General features: G+C 40.8%; 2 protein-coding genes across 4 annotated transcripts in view; one reads left to right on the top strand and one right to left on the bottom strand.

The window, feature by feature from the left end:
- Positions 1 to 3,962: 3,962 nt before the first annotated feature.
- Positions 3,963 to 5,730, top strand: fuom (fucose mutarotase). Its single transcript, XM_076076835.1, has 6 exons — positions 3,963 to 4,117; positions 4,371 to 4,437; positions 4,515 to 4,587; positions 4,721 to 4,819; positions 4,926 to 4,999; positions 5,350 to 5,730. Exons 1-6 carry the CDS (start codon positions 4,033 to 4,035, stop codon positions 5,414 to 5,416), a joined length of 465 nt encoding a protein of 154 aa, XP_075932950.1. The 5' UTR covers positions 3,963 to 4,032; the 3' UTR covers positions 5,417 to 5,730.
- Positions 5,726 to 19,198, bottom strand: part of LOC142932776 (uncharacterized) — a 22,009-nt gene continuing 8,536 nt past the window's right edge. The window contains exons 2-4 of one of the 3 annotated variants that reach the window (XM_076076832.1): positions 6,838 to 6,901; positions 6,673 to 6,710; positions 5,726 to 6,583 (exon numbers count right to left, since the gene is read on the bottom strand). In XM_076076832.1, the coding sequence (XP_075932947.1) occupies positions 5,893 to 6,561 (669 nt within the window). In that variant the 5' untranslated portion in view covers positions 6,562 to 6,583; positions 6,673 to 6,710; positions 6,838 to 6,901 and the 3' untranslated portion in view covers positions 5,726 to 5,892. The remainder of the gene's footprint in view (positions 6,584 to 6,672; positions 6,711 to 6,837; positions 6,902 to 19,198) is intronic. The other 2 variants (XM_076076833.1, XM_076076834.1) reach the window with 2 other exon arrangements.

Raw genomic sequence — 19,198 nt, 5'->3', positions numbered from 1 at the left:
TATTATGACTGTTGCTGCCTAAAATCTGATACATTTGTAATAAATGATTGTAAATAGTATGTCTACGTGGCTTCTATGTAGGTATAGGTTGACATTCCACATGTAAACATACAGCTACAAATGTGTTTGTTTTCTGATGAATGCAGCAAAAGCATTGTAGGCTTAATAAACAAAAAGGGCCATATGGTATGTATATTTATGCACAAGTGTTTAAGCAGATAAATTGGCTTTGTACAAATGAAGGCTTTTATAATCCTAAAAACTATAGTGACCCAGATTACAGCCTGAGCTGTCTTTTTAAAAATCTGAAATGATTTGACACAAGGAAAACTAATATGTGACAATTTCCTTTTGAATTCAATATCTGATAATCGTCTTCCAATTTAAACATATTGGCGATTTCAAAATGATATAGGTCTGATATAGGTCCCACACTATCCACCCAACGCAGATGAGCACTACATTTAGTGAAACTTAGTGTAAAGTGACAGTTATAAGGTCAGGTTATTAAAACTTGATAGACCTACAAAAAAGAAAAGATAACTTGTCAGATAGAGCTTTGTTATAAGATGTGAAAATATGTTCATACGAAATTGACTTGTGATTTCTTTACTTAAAATAATAACAGGCCCAAAATGTGTCACAGTGCAGGTTTTTGCAGCATCAAATATCCAAAAGGCTCGATTTTAAGATCTCATAACCAATGGGCTTTTAACAAAATGTCAGTGAAGATGATTATTTCAGTAAAATTATACTTCTATAATGATTTTGAGAAAATATCCATGTAGTGCCTTCTTTTTGCGGCAAATAAAACACCTTTAAAAATACTCGTCTCAACGTAGATAGGCCTATGTAGAAAGAATAGCCATACAGATACGCATATTGGCTAAAAAAATAAAACGATGATTTTGACTTGAGAAAAAAACAAAAACACCAGAACAAATTTGGTTAGTGAGCGCTTTCTTACGCCGCTCCAATCATCGCAAGGCACCTTTTTCTCTCTCTGATCTTCACACGGCGGCGCCTCATATATTCACAAGGCCATGGCCTAATTGATTTTTATTTTCATTCAATATTCCCCTGGAGCTTGCTTTCTTGTCAGCCCCCTGGAACCAAACTTTTAAAAGGAGAAGAAGAAAAAAAACTCGTCTTCTCACTCCGCGGGGAAGCACAAAAGTCTGCAGAGAGGGCCCGAAAAGAAGCTCCTCTTTGAGACTACCGAAAGGTCAAAATAATAAATGTAGACTCAATTGAGGCTCTCCACACTGATAAAGGGGGCAAAACGTTACATTTTGGCAGTGCAGACCCTCATAGCGTGATAAACTCATTTAAAGCAGCCGGAATAAAGAGAGAGCAGCATGGTTCCAGAGAGGGAGAAAGGGGCTTTCATGCTGGCAGACAGGCCTGGCTCCTGCATGGGCCTTTTCTCCGGTTTTGCAATGTCTCTTCTCTCTCATATTCTTAAACTGCACCGCCTCTGTGCCACTCAGTCATGGTGGATTTAACATTATTTATTTATTTTTAAATCCAAATCATTTTTATATTTGTATTGATCTATGCATGTAGACTATGTGAGCCTATATGCGCTTACAATTATTTTCAAAGCAAAGCCAGTCAAAAAGTGATTTCGAATCAAGAAAGCATACATATATATTGATACAAACGTGTAATGACTTTTACAAATAGCTCTATCCGTAAACCACTGAGGGGCAGACGATGCAAACTTGTTTCGGACGAGTGCTAAAAAATAAACCATGTTTATAGTGCGTTATCTTTGGATTTGACAATCCATTTATTCGCCGTTTGACATGCGCTCACCGTGGCATTATAGCAGCATTGTTCGAGCTCTGTTTCCAATCAGAATCCAAACCACGCTCTCAGGCCAACATGTTGTCACGGTCAAAAAGATGTTTGCATACCGTTGGTTTCGCCCACCTGATCCTCATCACCTGTATGGAGCTTACATATACATGCACTTCCTGCATTGACGCTCCACCCTGTGTTAAATGTCAGAACTGCATGTACATTCACTTCAGGTTATAGATGAGGATTAAATTAAACGAACATAAATAAAGCCCCAACAAAAGTAAATACTAAGCAGTGTGATGTGGGCTGATTCCTTCCTGCACAATTAGCACAAAATACATACGATTTGGGAGTTCAGCATTACACACAGAACATCTCAAGGCCTGTAGATAAATAATAAGAGGATAAAGCAAAATGCATTGTAGGTCTGGTCTGCAATGCATAAATATTCTGAACATGCAGCTAATATTTACAGATTAAAAACCAGCAATAAAGTAGGCTTCCAACATGGATCTGTTTATTATTAACAGCAGCTGTATAAGGATTGTAAATGCACTATGGGCTATAAAACCACAAGCCTGCACTGCTCAATGCTGTGACCTGATTTTTATGAAAGCCATTTTTATAAGCAGATCTTTTGCTTTTTACTTCTTTTTTTTGGGACCTGCGGTTATGGAAAGAATTCCTCAGCACTTTTCTGCCATCCAGCTGAGAGTTTCACAGATGAAACAGGCAGGGTGGATTTCATCTGACAAATATTTTCATTATCTCACATTCTTGGCACCAGGGACCGTGTCGGAATAACACGTTCACCGGTGTCTGCTTTAAATTATGCCCACCCAAGGGTGTCAGAAACAACACAGACCGAAAATGAACCAACATTGCAGTTTGTTGGACTAATGACACAACCCTATTTTATAGCTTGATATAGATGGGCTTCCATGTCATTAGATAACTTTAAGTTAGTTGCAGAGACTTAACATTTTTGGAAATAATTAATTGAATACATAACATGAATATAAGCCATAGTTCAGATATGTACAAAATGAAAATAGCTAAAATATTTATTTATGTTAAAACCTGGGATTTCGAACAGACAACGGTGTTTGAGTGATGATTTAAACCAATTATAAAGTGCTGCCCTTCTGATATACAGTCTATGGTGCCGCAGAGATGATGCATTTGGGATTTTTGATTATTGCAGACAATAAATCTGGGGCAACAAAGTGTTTATGATAGTTTCACGTTTTTTTCAGCAAGATAATCTTCACAAATGAACACCTCTTTCATGATTTTTGAAGCGTGAATGCAATCAGCAAAAGCAAAAAGGTAACATTGGGCTGTAAACAAACTACACCACCATTGCATGAGCGCAAATATACACAAACAGGCTGTAAGGGCGGACTAACCGGCATTAGCACGTGTTAAAGTCTCAGCCACTTGTTAGCAACCGACTTTTTAAGACACATAAAAGCTTCAATTGACAAGCAGGGTATTACTGACATATTTTATGTTGTAGAACAAAACGTTAAAATATCTTCCACAGACCTTTCAGGAATCTAACCAAAAAGACATTGTTCAATTCCCAAACTGACAATAAGAAAAAAAGCCTACATTCAAACTAACATACCAGGGGGGCAAGCACAGAAAAATAGACGGAAATAAATACAAAAAAGGAAATCAATAATTAAAAGAAAATAGTAATATAGCACACATTCTAATTGTATAATTGTATACATAGTTCACGGGCAATACATGCCGCTACAGTTTTTATGACATTTTTGTTGGTACAGTATTTGACAGTTTTTATGTACAGTTCAAAATCTTTACAAAATGCTTTTGTCACAATATAAAATAAAGTAATTTAGAGGGTCTCTTAATTGCAAGGAGTAATATTATATTAAGCCAACTGGCAGATGACACCGTTTTATTCTTGAAAAATGATTTGCAGAAACCTGCAATGAACACAGTTGATGTATTTTCAAACGCTTCAAGTTGCCTGGATTTAAGAAGTTATTTGCCTCAAAATGTGGGATATAACCTCTATTAATGATAAACCTGTCAAGAAACAAGTAAATCATTTAGGCATCCTTGTGGCCAAATAACCGGAAGTGCAAACATGCTACGCATGCTCGCATATCTTGCCTAAACGAAACCGGAAGTAATGCGGAGCGATTGCTCTCGCTTCGCTTCATTACCAGTTCTATCTTCTCTGTGGCTGCCAGTATGGTCGTACTGAAGGGAATCCCCTCCGTTGTATCTCCTGATCTGCTGTATGCTCTCGCTAAAATGGGCCACGGGGATGAACTGGGTATGGTATTTAATGAGGCACACATATCCATGGTCGCCTCTCGCTGGCTGCGCTTGCAGTGATAGCCTATAACGTGTGTATAGTAACTGTAGGGCAGACGGCCAATCCAAGTTTAAGTCAACACCAGTGTAAAGAGTGACAGAGCAGGACTCACTGCATCATAACCTGTAAACTGGCAAACTCCTCCTGAATGTAACATGCTGTAGTTCATTCAGTCATTCTGGGACTCAGTGTTTTTCTTTCTTTTTTTCAGTTCTTGCTGATGCAAATTTTCCAGCATCTTCCATTTGTGCTTGTGGTCCAAAAGAGATAAGAGCTGATGGTAGGTAAATTCATATATTTGTAAATAAAAATGTTGGCAAGTGTATGTATTTATAACTGCTTTCGATCTTAATGTCGGTTTGGGAATACCACGGCTTTTGGAGGCCATTTTGAAGCTGCTGCCCCTGGACACCTATGTCCCTTCTCCGGTACAGGACCCATGAATCTTAAGTTAAAACTACTGATTGATGTCTTGTGGATGGCAATAAGGAGTTTTTCTGTCGGCTCCTTCTGTTGTCTTTTTAATTCATTTGTTGAATCTGTGCTCATGTGCTTCCAAAGGCTGCAGTCATGGATCTGGTAAACAGTGACAAACGGAGAGGTTTAGCTGTCCCTGTGTGGGACACCTACACACTGCTCCTGGGTCAGGCGGGGTCTGAGGTAAAAGGGCGTGTCTAAAAATGAATGACCTCAGTAAGTAACACAAAGTAACTTTGTGTTACTTTGATTTTTGACCCTTTGTGTGTTGATTTTTGCCTACATGTAGTCTCCTCTTGAGAAGGTGGAGAGGTTTGCTTTCTATGAGCGAGCCAAGAAAGCCTACGCTGTTGTGGCAACAGGGTGTGTATTTTCTCTTCCTTCATTTGATTATTGTACCTGAATGTTTCATTCTGTGTCTGCGAAATGAGTACAATGCACGTGTCACTTTGTAAAAGTGAAGTTTTACTAGCCTGATGACTGAATTGCCATTTTGTTTCACTTGATTCACTCTATAAGTTTCTTATCAAATGAGATGTAGGCAGCGATTCAAAAGTCTGGAACCAGGCTATCTCTTCAAAAAACAACATTTGAATAATTGGAGATTAGGATTTGCACAACACAATGCTTTAAACTCTTCAAAAAAGACTCATTATTTCAAATATGTCTTTAAAGATACAGATGATTTTGTTTCCTCTGCTCTGTCTGCACAGGGAAACAGCTCTGTATGGGAATCTGATACTGAAGAAAGGGGTCATTCCTGCTGAGCTGCTACAATGACACACACACACGCACACACACACACACACACACACACACACAGACCATTAAAGTAGTAATGATGATGTAATAATTTCAGCCACAAATGAAATTATTTCTCGTGAAAATCGGGAGAAGGTGAATATGTTTGCATAAAACTTATTTTCAATTTTATGCAGTTTCCAGTTCAAAACCTAGTTTGTTCTTGTCAATGTTTGATAATACTGTAAAATATGGTCCGATTTATCTCCAGTTCACATGTAGCAGAAATGATTTTGTATTTTTGTAACTATCGTCTGTTTTGGACCAATAAATAAAACACTTGAAGTCTTTGATGCATGTATTCAAGCATCTTTATTAACAGATTTAGATGCGTTTATTCTTGTTGAAGACAGTTTGATGAAATCAAACGACACTTCTTTATGTATTTACCAGCGTATCAGCTATGTGTCTGATCTGAAATGATAGGGATCTACACAGGATGAGTTGTTGAAGGATCACTGGTGGTAGAGATCGTCCAGATCGTCCTCTGGTTCGCTGTGCTTCCTCTGAGATGGTAAATAAACGGGATCGACACCTTCATAATCATAATCATCTTGTAGGGAGGTGAGCTTCGGGAGGTCTTTGTGGTACAGGTCGTCCATGTCCTCCTCTGGTTGAAGGTGAACTCTCTCCTCACTTCCACCCATGACCTCACGGCTCAGCAGCTCCATCTGCACAGGTGAAGCCTGGTTATCACGGTGATACAGCTCGTCCCCAGCTTTGTATCCAGCCACTAGTGGAGCCAGATATACATCCAGCTCCTCCCTCGCTTTGTGGTAGACTTCATCCCAGTCCTGCTCAGGCTCGTCTGAGGCCACCTCACTGATACTAGGGTGGTCGATGTCATCTTCATCCTCCTCTGGTTCCTGATGGTTCTTCATGTAGGCAACTTCCTGCCAAGGTTCTGCCCGGATGTCAGCAGCATGGAGGGCATTTTGGATCTGGACATTGAGCAGATCAACCATTGAAGGATGGTACAGTTCATCCAAGTCTTCTTCGGCCTTCAGGGGCTTCTTGTCCTCTCCACTGGCTGACATACTCTTCCAAATCATCATGCGAGGGTTGATGTCATAGTGAGTCTCATCCATGTCCTCAGGAGGCTCCACTTCCACTCCCCAGGACATCTTTCCATTCTTATCTAAGGACCTGAGATAAATAGAAATAAAATAAATCTAAGTCTGCATATCCTCAATCCAGGAGACAATTACTCTCTTTAGGTTTAGTTTACAACTTACAAAACCGTATCCTGGAATGCTTCATCTTTGAGTTTATTCTGAGAAAAGAGCACAACTATTACGTGACTGATATCCAATAAACATACATGCTTGTCATTTGAAATTAGTCAGGAATAATTATATGATTTGTAGCTGTAGAGCCAGCCAGTAGCAATATATACATACCCAGGGTGTATATGGCTTTGCAGTGATGCCAAATATCAGATAAACACAGACTATTAGAGAAAACCTAAAAGTGAAGAGACTCTGGATTAAAGTCCATATTTCAACACTGTGACAGACAATACACAACAGACCCTTGTCCAGTCAAAGAAACCAACCATGAAAGCGCTACACTGTTACACATTAGAACCAGGTTAACAATCAGAGTCAGAAACCCTTTGAAGAGATCTGGAGTTTCCTTACCTCAACATGTTGACTGCTTTCAGCTCAACGCTTTGGATCTGAACAAGTAACTTCCCCTTCACCTTCTGTGAAAATGAAGGACCAAAGTCCCACCAATAAACTCATGATATTTTATTGACCTTTGTGTGAGCGTCAGCTGTAAATAACGTTCTGCCTCGAGCAACATTTAGTCAACCTACTGGTGTCTCTGTGCCAATGGCTGATTACAACCTCATTCTGTCATCAAGTCTAACACGTGTGAGTGTACATTTTATTGTATATATCTGAGTAACATCAATGTCACTTCTGGTTTAGTTCACCCTTGTTATTTGACTGTGATTGAAAGGTAACTCATTTCTAATTTCTGGCATTCAGGGACAGTTAAAAATACTGTTTTAATAGATTTAATCAGTTTTACAAGAACATTAACCTTCCTTGTCAGCAATCAGTGATCAAAATGTTATAACGCACAATGGCCTGAGGTTGAGATATTTTATCACGAGACAAACTTTATCTTGCAGTAAAAGTTTCCCCAATCCCGTTAATGAGGTTGTCCAGATTACCTGCGCTCAATGTAACTAGTCAGTCTTTGTTTCTGTACTAGATTATGTGGGCATCAAAATTCAGCAGTTTGCCATTTGGCATTATACAAATTAAGAAGGAAACAAGATCTCAATCTCAGAGGGGTTTACCTGATTAAATAAACTTTAAAATAATACAACAATAATCCTGTTTTCTGTCATTGCAGGAGGTGAGACCTGACTGTTCATAATAATGCTTTGGAGGCTTAATGTGGGTCATTTTTTGTAGACAACACAAGCATCATACAACTTCTACTGTTATTTAAATACAGTGATTTGGGATTTTTTTTTTATGCATACGCTAACTGGTGAATTATTTATTCAGAAGAAGGGATGGCGTGCATAAAAAGTATATTATTTATATCAAAAGTCAATTCATGTACATATGTAATGTTACCATGAAGCAGCAATGCACATACTCCCCATGCTCGGCTTACTTTCACAGGAACTTTCTCAGACAGACTCCCTCCTGCGTACAGCTTCAATCATTTAAAAAGACTAGTTACCCTCCACACACACTCCCACTGTAGGAGGACAGTTTGAAGGCAGATGATCGGTCTGTGATCTTTGTGCCGGCAACAACGCTTACTGAAGCAACTGCTAAGAATGTGTCAGCTCAAATGTACGTCCATGCCAAGATCCTATCACGCTCACCATTTCAGAATAAAAAAATCTTGTGGACTGATGCACGGAATAATAATTACAACTTACTTTATGAATAAATCTATGTGGCCAACAACAGAAAGCGTTGAGACCATGTTAAACATCTGTAAGTTGCATTACACAGCCATGAACAAATTTAAACTAATCGTACGTAACTTACACCCTGAAAGAAGGTGATTTAATTTCAGTTTAGTGTTTTAGCGTCTTGCAGTCCCTCCATCTGCTGTGATGCAGCTTATGTTAGCGTTTACTTCTTAGGAGACCGTTAGGACTGTGAGAACCCTTCACTGCTCATTTGTCCCTGTTCATACAACAGTAGGAGACTCATTAAGTTAACATATGGGTTAATAATGTCTCATGACAACAGGATTCTGCACACACACACACACGCACGCACACACACACACACACACACACACACACACACACACACACACACACACACACACACACACACACACACACACTGTACAGCAGAACAGGACCAGACAGACACACTTACACACTTCCTGCTCTGTTCAAGGGATGGCTCCACTGCGTCTGCTGATTATCTGCCCTCTCTATCAGATCCATATGTAGCCTACAAGTCCAATGTTACCCCTCGACTAGCCCCACTCCCAGGTCACGCAGTGGTCTACATGTCTTCTACCCACAAAAGGCTCCCTGAGCAAGCAAATGCTAGACATCTTTAAGACAGTCAGTAACACATGAACAAGGAAGCGACCACTGTCTGATTCTGCTTTTAGTGCACACATAGTAAGACATTTGTGTCTAGTTTATTTATTCCTTTAAATCACGTAGACTCCCTTCATGAAGGTAATCATTAAAACATTGCCGACAGGTTCATACTGGTGACAAACATACTGGACACTGGCTGTTAAACTGACATTGAGGAGTATGATGTGAGCCATTAAGGAAATGCTTTGTCGGTCTCCCAGAAACCACAACCCTGGGAGAAGACATCCCGCTACTCCAAGTCTTGAAAGTAAGCTTTGATGGATAAAGTGTGCTGAAGCTTCTACAGATGCACCCCCCCTGTGTCCCACACACATCAGTGAATCATGTGAAGGCCAGAGGCCCGGCAGCTACCAGCGCAGATTAACCACAGGACTCTGCTCCCTGAACTTCTGATGGCCTCACAGGCTTACGGGAAAACACGCTCGTCTGTGGTTTTACCAACCTCTGGTCGGCAGAGCGCTGCGGCTCAGCAAACGAGTCGCTTTCCATTTGACTAAATTGTGTCTCGGTCACTCCACTAAGGTGATGAAGTCTCGGAGAGTTTAAAAGCCGTAGAGCTACTAGTAGAAAAGTTAGAAGAGGTTGTTTTTCAGAGCACTTTATATGAAGTGCATTCAGAGGCATTTTAAAATATAATTTAGGCATAGCAGGATTGTGACCATACAGATACGACAGTGATAACGATGTTCTCAGCTCACGGCAAGAAAAGATAATGGTGTCTTTCACAAAATGTCAGACCTGTGTATCCGTATTTTTCACTTAAACTTGTTTCTAGGCTCAAAGAAATGTTATTTCAACATGGTTGTTTATCACTTTGACCAGCTCATACACTCAAAACCAAATACGTTTATATGTTATTGTGACATGGCCCATGTGTCACGATAAGTTTGTATTCTTGGCGGTGCAGGACTTTATGTAGTGTATTTCTCAGCTTCTCTTCTTTCTAATTGGCTGCAGGTGATTTGAGGATAATTACATTTTTATATGTGGTTTGTGCAGATTATGCCCTGACACCTCTATAAACCATCAGAGGCTTAGTTTGATCTGCCAAGTGCATGAGCAAATATGTTTCCCCTCCTCCTGTCACACTACAAAGTGCATACCTTTGCTTATGTCCTGCCATTGGCTAGATGTGTGTGCTGGTGCAATGTTTAAACACATATATATTTGGTGAATGACAAGTCTTTTGGAAAATAAGAGGGCACCCTATAAAAGACCAGAACGAGTGGGAGTTGTCAGCAGGTAATGATCGCTGCCAATAAACTGTAAAACACACACACAGTCACACGATGTTATTGCACAAAATGCGAGGAGTGAGCCAAGAATAAATTGCCTGTCTGTAACTATTTAAATGCAGCATTAAGTCATGATTCATGCCCATAAACATGCTTCAAATGCTGCAGCTTGCAGCTATTTGTGGGGGAAGCCGCCAAACTGAATGTTCCCATTTTAAAAGGAATGCTCTCGGCTTCATTTTGCTGAAAGATTCTCTATACAATTTAATATTACAGCACACAACTATTGTCTATGATATATTAGAATAATGTCTACCTGAGCAGAGAATGAAGTCCCGCTCCCGCTGTGTGTGCTGTTATCAAAGGTTCTATGTGCTTTCTTGACACAGCCGGGCCGGCCACACAAGCTTTTAGTGCATGATAGTGCATGTGAGCGTGCCCCACTGCATGATAAACCAACCCTCAGGTTCCCCATCAGGTAAACACCGTTAGCTCTGTCAGCACTGTTGCCGTTGTTTGCACTGTTAGCGCTGTTAGCTGCTAGTACCGTTGTCGCAATGTTGATAGCCGTTGAGAGACAATATGCTCTGAATTTCAAATTTAGCACCTGTAATGTGCGCTTTTTCTGCCTCACAGCTGTTGCATGATGTGTGATGAGTATGAATGCACGTGTTCACAGTAGCCTTCCACTTACTTATACACATGCAAAATGTGAAGTCAGATACTGAAGATTAATATCCACTGATGACAGCACTGTCTTCTTTAATTGCAGGATCTGATGTCCTCTCAAAACCAATAACAGCTTATTACTGCTAAGACTGTGAGTAATGCAACCGTCATGTTTGTACTTGACTTAAAGTGGCGTCTGTATCGAGAGTTCTCTACAAACAAATAGAAAACAATCAGCTAAGACATCAGACTCCACGCTAAACCTCAACACATACTGTATCTCTGTTTGAAACCAGATAATGAACATAGTGACTGAAAAGTCACCCCTCCGCCACTAAAACAATCATCAGCACCAAAACCTCATCATCACCGTCATTACTATCAGTAAATCCCATAAAGGTCATCCTGGAGCGCAGCGCTGTATTTGAGGCTACCCTCTGTCTTTACTCACAATCTTCCGTCATGTCCCCCCCACACTCACAACATTTAGGAAAGCTGGGGTTTTCTAAATTACTAAAATTAAGTCAATGATCTACAATTAACTTAATTGATGCTTCACCCATACCCATTAAACACACATTAGACATCTCACGGTGGAGTTTAACCGCACCAATTACAGGGCTGGGGGAAGGACCTCCATGGAAGAGCGGAGGCGAACATGAAGTGTTGTGATGACGGTCTGGTGAACGGAGGAGCTGTCAGACTTATGAAGTGGCCGCAGGAAGAATTAGTGAGCCATCTGCTCAACAGTTGCATGCGGCACTTGAGCTTTTGACGCTACCTTTAGCATGTTTCAGTGCTGATGCTTAATCAAATGTCTCCTCAATGATCCGGCGGGAATTTAGGGAGGCAAAATGAGGGGAGTGATGAGCCAGTCAGTCTGAGGCCCGGAGCCACCTGACTATCTGGCTCCACAGGTAATGCCTGAGACAATAGCTCTGATGACAGCCGAGGCAGACGAGGGGAGCTGCACAGCTACACATGAGACGGACAGAAAGAGGAACTCTCCCCTCTGCCTGTTATGTAACTGATGACAGAAGACTGGGAGGCTCTTTGTCTGTCTGAGAGGAGACACAGAGGAATATGGGTGACCTTTGTGTCCAGAGCAGCTAATCTGAAAAAAACTGATCTGAGTATCTGTGTGAAAGATGGCCATTAGTGACGGTAGTTGTTTATGCTGACACAGACCCATTACATTGCTTTGACAGTGTCAACCATGGAAATATTATATTATAAACACTGTAAAGACTCTCTCCCTCTCTCTCTCTCTCACACTCACATGCACACACACACACACACACACATGCACACACTGGCTCAATCACATCCCTCTTAAACTCATGTGGGAGCTGTTAAAGTAAGTTTAATGGCTATTTACTGTGTTTTGGACGCTTCTCATTAAACACATTTTCCACTCGAGGAGAACTAATGTTTTGGAAAACTCTTTAAATGAAGCACACATCATGCTAACACTTGGCACATGTGGCTCATTAATTTAAAGATCTGCCCTCTACAGGATAAACAAAGAAACTGCAGAGACTTGACTACTAACATGCACTCATAGATATAGCTGCTTTATGTTTTTATTCCCTAAACTGTAAACCTGCAATAACTGATTTTTTTTCCCACTTTGGGGGCAGCTGAAACAAACTGTAAACACAACACTGACATCTTATCGCCTTTTAAGTTGATATGGCGAACTTGTAAGCAGAAAGTTGCTTACACATCCAGCAAATACGTCAAATACGTACCAATATTAGCAATCTTCTGAAGTCGTGTTTCTGGCCACCTAAGCACATTATCGACTGTTTTTGGTCTCCAACTCCTGAGAGAAATCGGTCTCTAGCTGCTAAATGTTCGCTAGTCACGAACAGTTCTTTTGTTTGGTGCTGGGCCGGCAGCGTTCAGAGGGATTTAAGAGTTGTTCAGCTGAAAACAGATGTCTGCTGTGGCCGACACTATGAAAACGGTTAGAGTGAACCAAAGCAGTAAATTTGCAGGCCGGAAAAACAAAACAATGAGCTTAAAACTCTGTTGGGAACTTTCACATTGTCATGTCATCCATTGTTAATGTAAGAGCCTTGATTATAGCCCTTTAACTTTGAGAGATAGAGTTCAATGCTACATGTGTTTTGTCTGCTTTTTCTCACATCTGAGAGTTTACTTTATGCCAGAAAGGGAAAAGAAGGCCTTGAGGGTGTGGTACATCAAACAAGACAAAAAGAGAAACATCTTCTGCCCTCTCCCCTCCTCATGCCTCAACCTCTCCCCCTCCTGCTCCAGCCACTGAATGCCTCCTCACTGGAGTCCACTGCGGCCCTGGCTGCCAGCTGGAGTACCCCTAACCTTCAACCTCTGACCCCCAGCACCACAGAATTCATCATCGATGCACTCAGCGGGGAGCACATCCCGTGAAACACTGTCATGACGACAGAGAGGAGCTACAGTGAGTACAGGTGTTACAGATGTTCTTCACTCTGCCTTCACTGCTGCCCCTTCCCTTTATTTTACCACTCATTGTATCCATAAGATCACAGAAATCTTCTCGGTGTTGCTCTGAATTGGTCTGTGTGTGAGTTTGTGTGTCACAGTCCCATCTGTCCCGATGCTCCTGGGTTAAAGAGAGGATCCTGCTGTTCCTTAATGGAAAGCTGCCTGCTACAAAGAGATCCGATTACAAGGGCGCCACGCTTTCATCCTTATTAAAGAAACATGTGCTCTCTTTGCTCAGTTATGTCAGCAGATGAAACTTTTTAGTCTCCTCTCTGCTTTCAGTTTTTTGTCAATACAGATAGACACGATATGTGTACAGAACTCTCATCTTTTCAGGTTCATACTCTCCTTTATGATGAGAAATAACAAGCTCAGTACATGTATGTAAAGATGAATACGTTTTGTTTGTATCTCAGTGATTTATGCCTCATTTTTGTGCATCCTCATACTTCAAATATACAATGGTTTCTTTGGGTCAAAGGATAATTACAGAATCCATGGTGACGAAGAATGTCAAACCCCACTGACTGACGCAGCAATTAAAATGATTACTTAATCTTTGGTCGTCATCATTTATCAACAACTAATTGGAGCCCGGCTGTTCTCATATGCAGACTTGGCTTTACAGCAATGCTGTTTTCCACCATAGAGGGACCAATATTAACTTCCCCAAAAATCTTAGTATCTAATGTAAGTTTTTCAGCATCTTATGATTGAAAATCTGGAGTGTCACCGTAGAAACAAATGTCCCAGCATCAACACACTGTCCCAAAGTTTTCCTAACCAACTGACCTTTAAGTTATGGGAGAGAGGGGCAATGATAAGTAGCACCTCACACACACTGTAAAGACAGCTATACGTTTTAAGTTTCAAACACAAAACAGACTATTATAATGCTGTCCTGATGTCAGGATGAGGACAGAAAGTGGATGTTGACCCATCATTACAAATACAGATAAAAAGATGGTATGTTAAGTGCAGGGAAATGGGAATACAATAATGAATAACACTTCAAAATTGTATATATTCAATGTTATAAAAAGGGCTATGTTAAAATGTCTCTATACTATTCCAACAATCTCCAAAAGTAGATAAAAACATAAAGACAAAAAATATGAATGTTATTAGATACCTAAATCAAATGGCGATACAGTCAGATCTTATAAAGTGCCTCCTTTTATCAAACAGTGCCATTTCCAATATTTAATAAATACCTACAATGCCTATTTCCCCCTTCGTCTAACTTTTTGTGCGCTCTTATGTTCAGTATTGCAGTGCGTCAAAATGACAAATTATAATCGGATTTGAGGAATCCTGTTACATGTAATGCATCCTTCATCCACTGTAGCTACTATAACAAACTACATTCATGCCAGATTGCAAAGTTGCTCATTACACATCTTTCAAAGCTCGGCACAGTCAGAGGATGTGAGTCAGACCTCTGAATCGACTCCACTAACGCACTTTCATTTGAGGATGACTGTCCCTAAATGTCGTAGTCTGTAGCTACCGTGAAGCCGCTGTGCTCCCTGACCTCATCTCCCAGACCCTTCTTTGTTCCCACGCTGTGCCCGGTGGAAAGTCTGGCTCCAACCTTTTAAACCATAATTACATACCTGCAGAACGCAGACAACAGGGGAGCAAAGACAGACGCAGCATGAAAGGGAAAGGGCTCACCACCACTGATATCTGATAACTTGCTGCCACTTACTCTGTACTGTAACTAATTTGCGTTAAAGGACAGCAATAGAAAATAGGTCTTTTGAATGCATTACATATTGTTTTGTTTTTTTTCAAAATCAAGTAAAATAACAGGAATGTTGATTCCTCCAAATCACACCAGCTCAATGCATAAAATAAGCACCAGTGTCACACTGTTACATACAGTTTGTCTCCAGGGATAAGAGTATTGCTGTTGGACATATTTAAGTAAAAAAAACAGCTCAGTCAAACAGTTCAGGATGGAAATGGAGCAGAAGTAGAAGTAAACCCAGACGCCATATAAGGAGTCATATAAGGAAGGTTTTTAAAGTTCTTCTGTACGATTTAGATATTTCTGATTGTGTGAATTGTGGAAGTTAAACTAAACTGTGAAGATTAATAGCTACAATTGACTTATAATGCTCATTGTAATATATTGACTTCCTCATATTATTTGTGCACCGCCAAAACTGAATCACATGCTTGTTGTAAGGGATTTCCTGTTTGAAGTGTCTCACTGAGCCGATGGCCAGTGACTCATTGCTCTAATCACTGTTTGAGTGAATGTTTGGGCATCCTTTTACAAGCTCTTATATACTGTATTGTGACAACAAGTCTTAACATGAAGAATTAAATAATCTATCAGACTGTCAGGGTGTTTCTTTTCACATTTTATTCAGCAGCAGGTTTGAGAGAAGAGATTTTTGATTGAAAGCTGAAGGCCATCGCTTGGTGGAAGACATAAAGTCTGTGAATCACATTTAATCTCTTCTCCCTCGGTCTCTTCATCACTAGTAATGAAATGTGAAGAAGTGGAGAAGGCCAGAGAGTGTTGAGAGGTGTACAAACAGACCAGAGTTAATAGTTACAGACATACTGGCTTATACAGGCACACAGCAGGAGCTTTTTATTGCAGTTCATATGAGCAAAAACTGTGAATTTTCGATAATACTAACAGGTCATACCTGTATTGCATTGTGCTGTATCTCAGGAACTATTCACATCTCAACAAAGACACATTGAGGTTAAAGTCAACAGTCAAAGCGATTTTTCAAATTGAACTAACACAATAATGATGTGTCTGCTTCAAACAAAGCCAACACAGGATGAGTGTCACTAAAGAGGGTTACTATTACATTATGAACTTATCCCTGTGGAGAGACGCTGGCCAGAATGGGATTTTACTAATGTCACTAAATCACTCTCAGCTGGCCTGAATGCAGGACATGCTTCTTTCTTCTCAAAACCTCAAAGTAAATAGTACATGAAGCGGGGTGCATTCATGAGCATGTATGTTCTCAGAGCATCTGTTAAACTGTCTGTCCTGAGTTTCACAGCGTTTCATGTCCTTCAGGGCTGCGGTCACAGTCTGTCTGCGTCTCTCAGCCCTCTGCGATGCCATGAGAGCCCCTATTCACCACTTAACCTTTTAAAAGTGGTCAACTAACTTCAGGAGGGAAAAAACATTCCCGGCCTTAAGAAGGTGTAAGAAACGTCAGATCAGCGAGCATATATTCCATAATTATGGCAACAACTGCAGTAAGGTCAGCCACACATCGCCTGTGTCTTTTAAAGGGTATATTGGACATTTGAGTCTTTGGTGTCGTGCTTGTGAAAGCAGTTTAGCAAAGAGGTAAAAACCCCGGGGCCAGCAATAACAGAGTGGAACTGATTAGAGGAGAAGGAGCAGAGAGAGAGAGAGAGAGAGGAAAAATGAGACAGGGACTGATAGCATCTTCTTACCCAACTTAATTATATTAGAGAGGCTCAGTAATCTCTCAGACGACTGTTTGTTTAAAATCTCATGTGAAATGTTAACAATAACAAAAAACATGCCGCAGAAACGTTTCTATATTTTGGAGCAGGGGTAGATAATATGGGCAAAGATTAAAATTACGATCACAGTCATTCATTTAGGATTTTGATTAAAGTATTCATAAACACATGGTCGAGATTTAACCTCATGCTATGAAGTCACTGGAGTTTTAAAAGAACTAAATCATACAAGTTTCAGAAGAAACATTTACGTTAAAGTATTCAGATTTCATGCTAAGACGGGGCTGTCACTTGAATGATCAATTTCAAACAAATTCAAACTAACACATAATGTGTTTTAATTAATTAAAATGTAATCGCACGCAGTCTGTTCTTTGGCTACATTATATTGAGCTCCCCACTTATTTCTGTAAGGAAATATGTTAATGCGTATTAGCTGCAGGGACACTGAAAGAGAGAAAGTGTTTGACAAGAAGCTGTATCATTTTCAGCTGAATGCTGTTGTTAGCCCAACAGCCACGCTAGCTGCAGCACTTTATGCGTACAAACACGCCCACCCCTGCCCCATATGTGACCTCAGCGGTTTGCATATTCCAAGGTATCTTTTTCCCTGCAATTTAAGAGTTTAAACAGAAAATTGCGTGCACAATTATCGACAAAATTTGTGGATGTAGCTTACACCGAGGAAGAGAACAGTGGCGCCATGTTTGTAGATATATATATATGTTTCTTTCGCCAGGCAATTTCATTTGCAGTGCCTCTGCTGCCTCACTTGAATAGCAGTCTAATTCTACCAGGGGGCTGTATTTTGAGAAATCAGCAAACCTTTTTTTTTTTTTGGAGTGCCTTGTACTCAAAACTGTTTTTAAAAAGTGACAAATGTTGGTACAAATGTAGTTTGCTAGCATTCATTTAGACATAACGACAATACCCTTCTGTACCGCCAGCACTCCAGGCATTACTTAGTCACATTGTGTTTCCTAAGGACACTCGAGAAAAGTCAAAATGGTTTATGTAGCGGTATGTGACCAAATCATAAATAAACGTATGGACTACTAAAGTCTCAAATGGGTTGAAAGAACTATTAGAAACCGTTATGTATGGAATAATTTGCTCACAATATGATTAGTGAGACAAAAAACAATAATAGTGAATTAGCACCAAGTCATAATTTGAAGGCAGAGATTCAGAGATCCAGGTGGCCAAATTGTATTGATGTTTTTTGTTGTAGTTTGACAGGATGTGGACATGCTGCAATTACCAACAAAGAAGAAGGATAACCCTTTTTTTCCTTTCCTTCATCGCTCCTTTCTATCCCCACACTTTTCAACCCTCTCTCCATCTCTCATCCCCTCCCTCGCCTCGTCTCTCCGTTGCCAACTCTTCACATGTCAGTGAAAGCTGTTGCTAATAAAAGTTAAAATGCAAACTATTAAAAGGAGGTTAGAGGGAGCAGAGGGAGGTGCATTCTTTCCTGCCTGCATGGGAAGAGGTTTGCCAAAGCGAAAAGGGAGTTCCAGTGGTCTGGGAGGGGAGGGGAGGAGAGGGAAGAGGGGAGGTGTGGATAGGAGCTGAGCGTCACCCCCATCTCCCTGCCGGACAGGGAAAAACATTTTGTTTCATCAGGTTTCGAAGACACAGCAATTACATCCGAGATGCAGGATGACAGGACATCCCTGCTCTGCAGTGGCAGAGAGTAACACGGGAGAAAGAACCACGCCTTCAAAAACTTTACAGGGGGAACTCATCCTCTCCTCTCTTCTCCCATCACCTCTCCTCGACATGGCTATAAGCAACACTAAAGCAGCACCCCAATAGCTCATCTCCATCTTCTCTGTGTCTAGAGAAGGCGGCCATTGTGCACCCGTTCCTCTGTCCCCAAGTCAGATTCCTATTGAGGCTCTGAAAGGGCCTTTGAGGGGCCCTGTTTTGGCTGTGCAGCTCACCTGCAGAGGGGAAACTATGGGTCTATTCTAAAGCCCAGCAGCTGCCAGGGCAGAGAGGCTGGCACCCAGTGGGAGAGAGAATAGCGGCTGCAAAGCCTTTCAATATGAAGCCACTTAGTAACAGAAGGCATGTGCCAAGCCTGCAAGGCCAGAATGAAGAGTCACCCTTTGGAGTTCACTAAATATCAGAAAAGAGAGGGACCCAGCTCCTCTTCGCCATCTTTCTCCCTCATCCACTATGTTGTATCTTCGTCCATCTGTTCTTTGTCTGACCTCCCTAAGAATCTACAGGTAGCAGGACACAGAGAACATACGGACTGCAATATAAAGCGCCTCAGGT

The sequence above is a fragment of the Anarhichas minor genome, unplaced genomic scaffold (assembly GCF_050575085.1).
Source record: "Anarhichas minor isolate MPS153535 unplaced genomic scaffold, ASM5057508v1 ptg000058l, whole genome shotgun sequence".
Classification (NCBI taxonomy): Eukaryota; Metazoa; Chordata; class Actinopteri; order Perciformes; family Anarhichadidae; genus Anarhichas; species Anarhichas minor.
Note: the sequence above shows the minus strand (reverse complement) of the source record. Positions and strands in the feature narration are given on the sequence as shown.

What these genes read in the sequence shown, in the direction of transcription:
- fuom (XM_076076835.1), top strand. Translation starts at nt 4,033, where the DNA reads ATGGTCGTACTGAAGGGAATCCCCTCCGTTGTATCTCCTGATCTGCTG. An exon ending in CCAAAAGAGATAAGAGCTGA is followed by an intron (nt 4,438 to 4,514) that starts TGGTAGGTAAAT and finishes CGATCTTAATGT; the next exon opens with CGGTTTGGGAATACCACGGC. An exon ending in TGGGTCAGGCGGGGTCTGAG is followed by an intron (nt 4,820 to 4,925) that starts GTAAAAGGGCGT and finishes GCCTACATGTAG; the next exon opens with TCTCCTCTTGAGAAGGTGGA.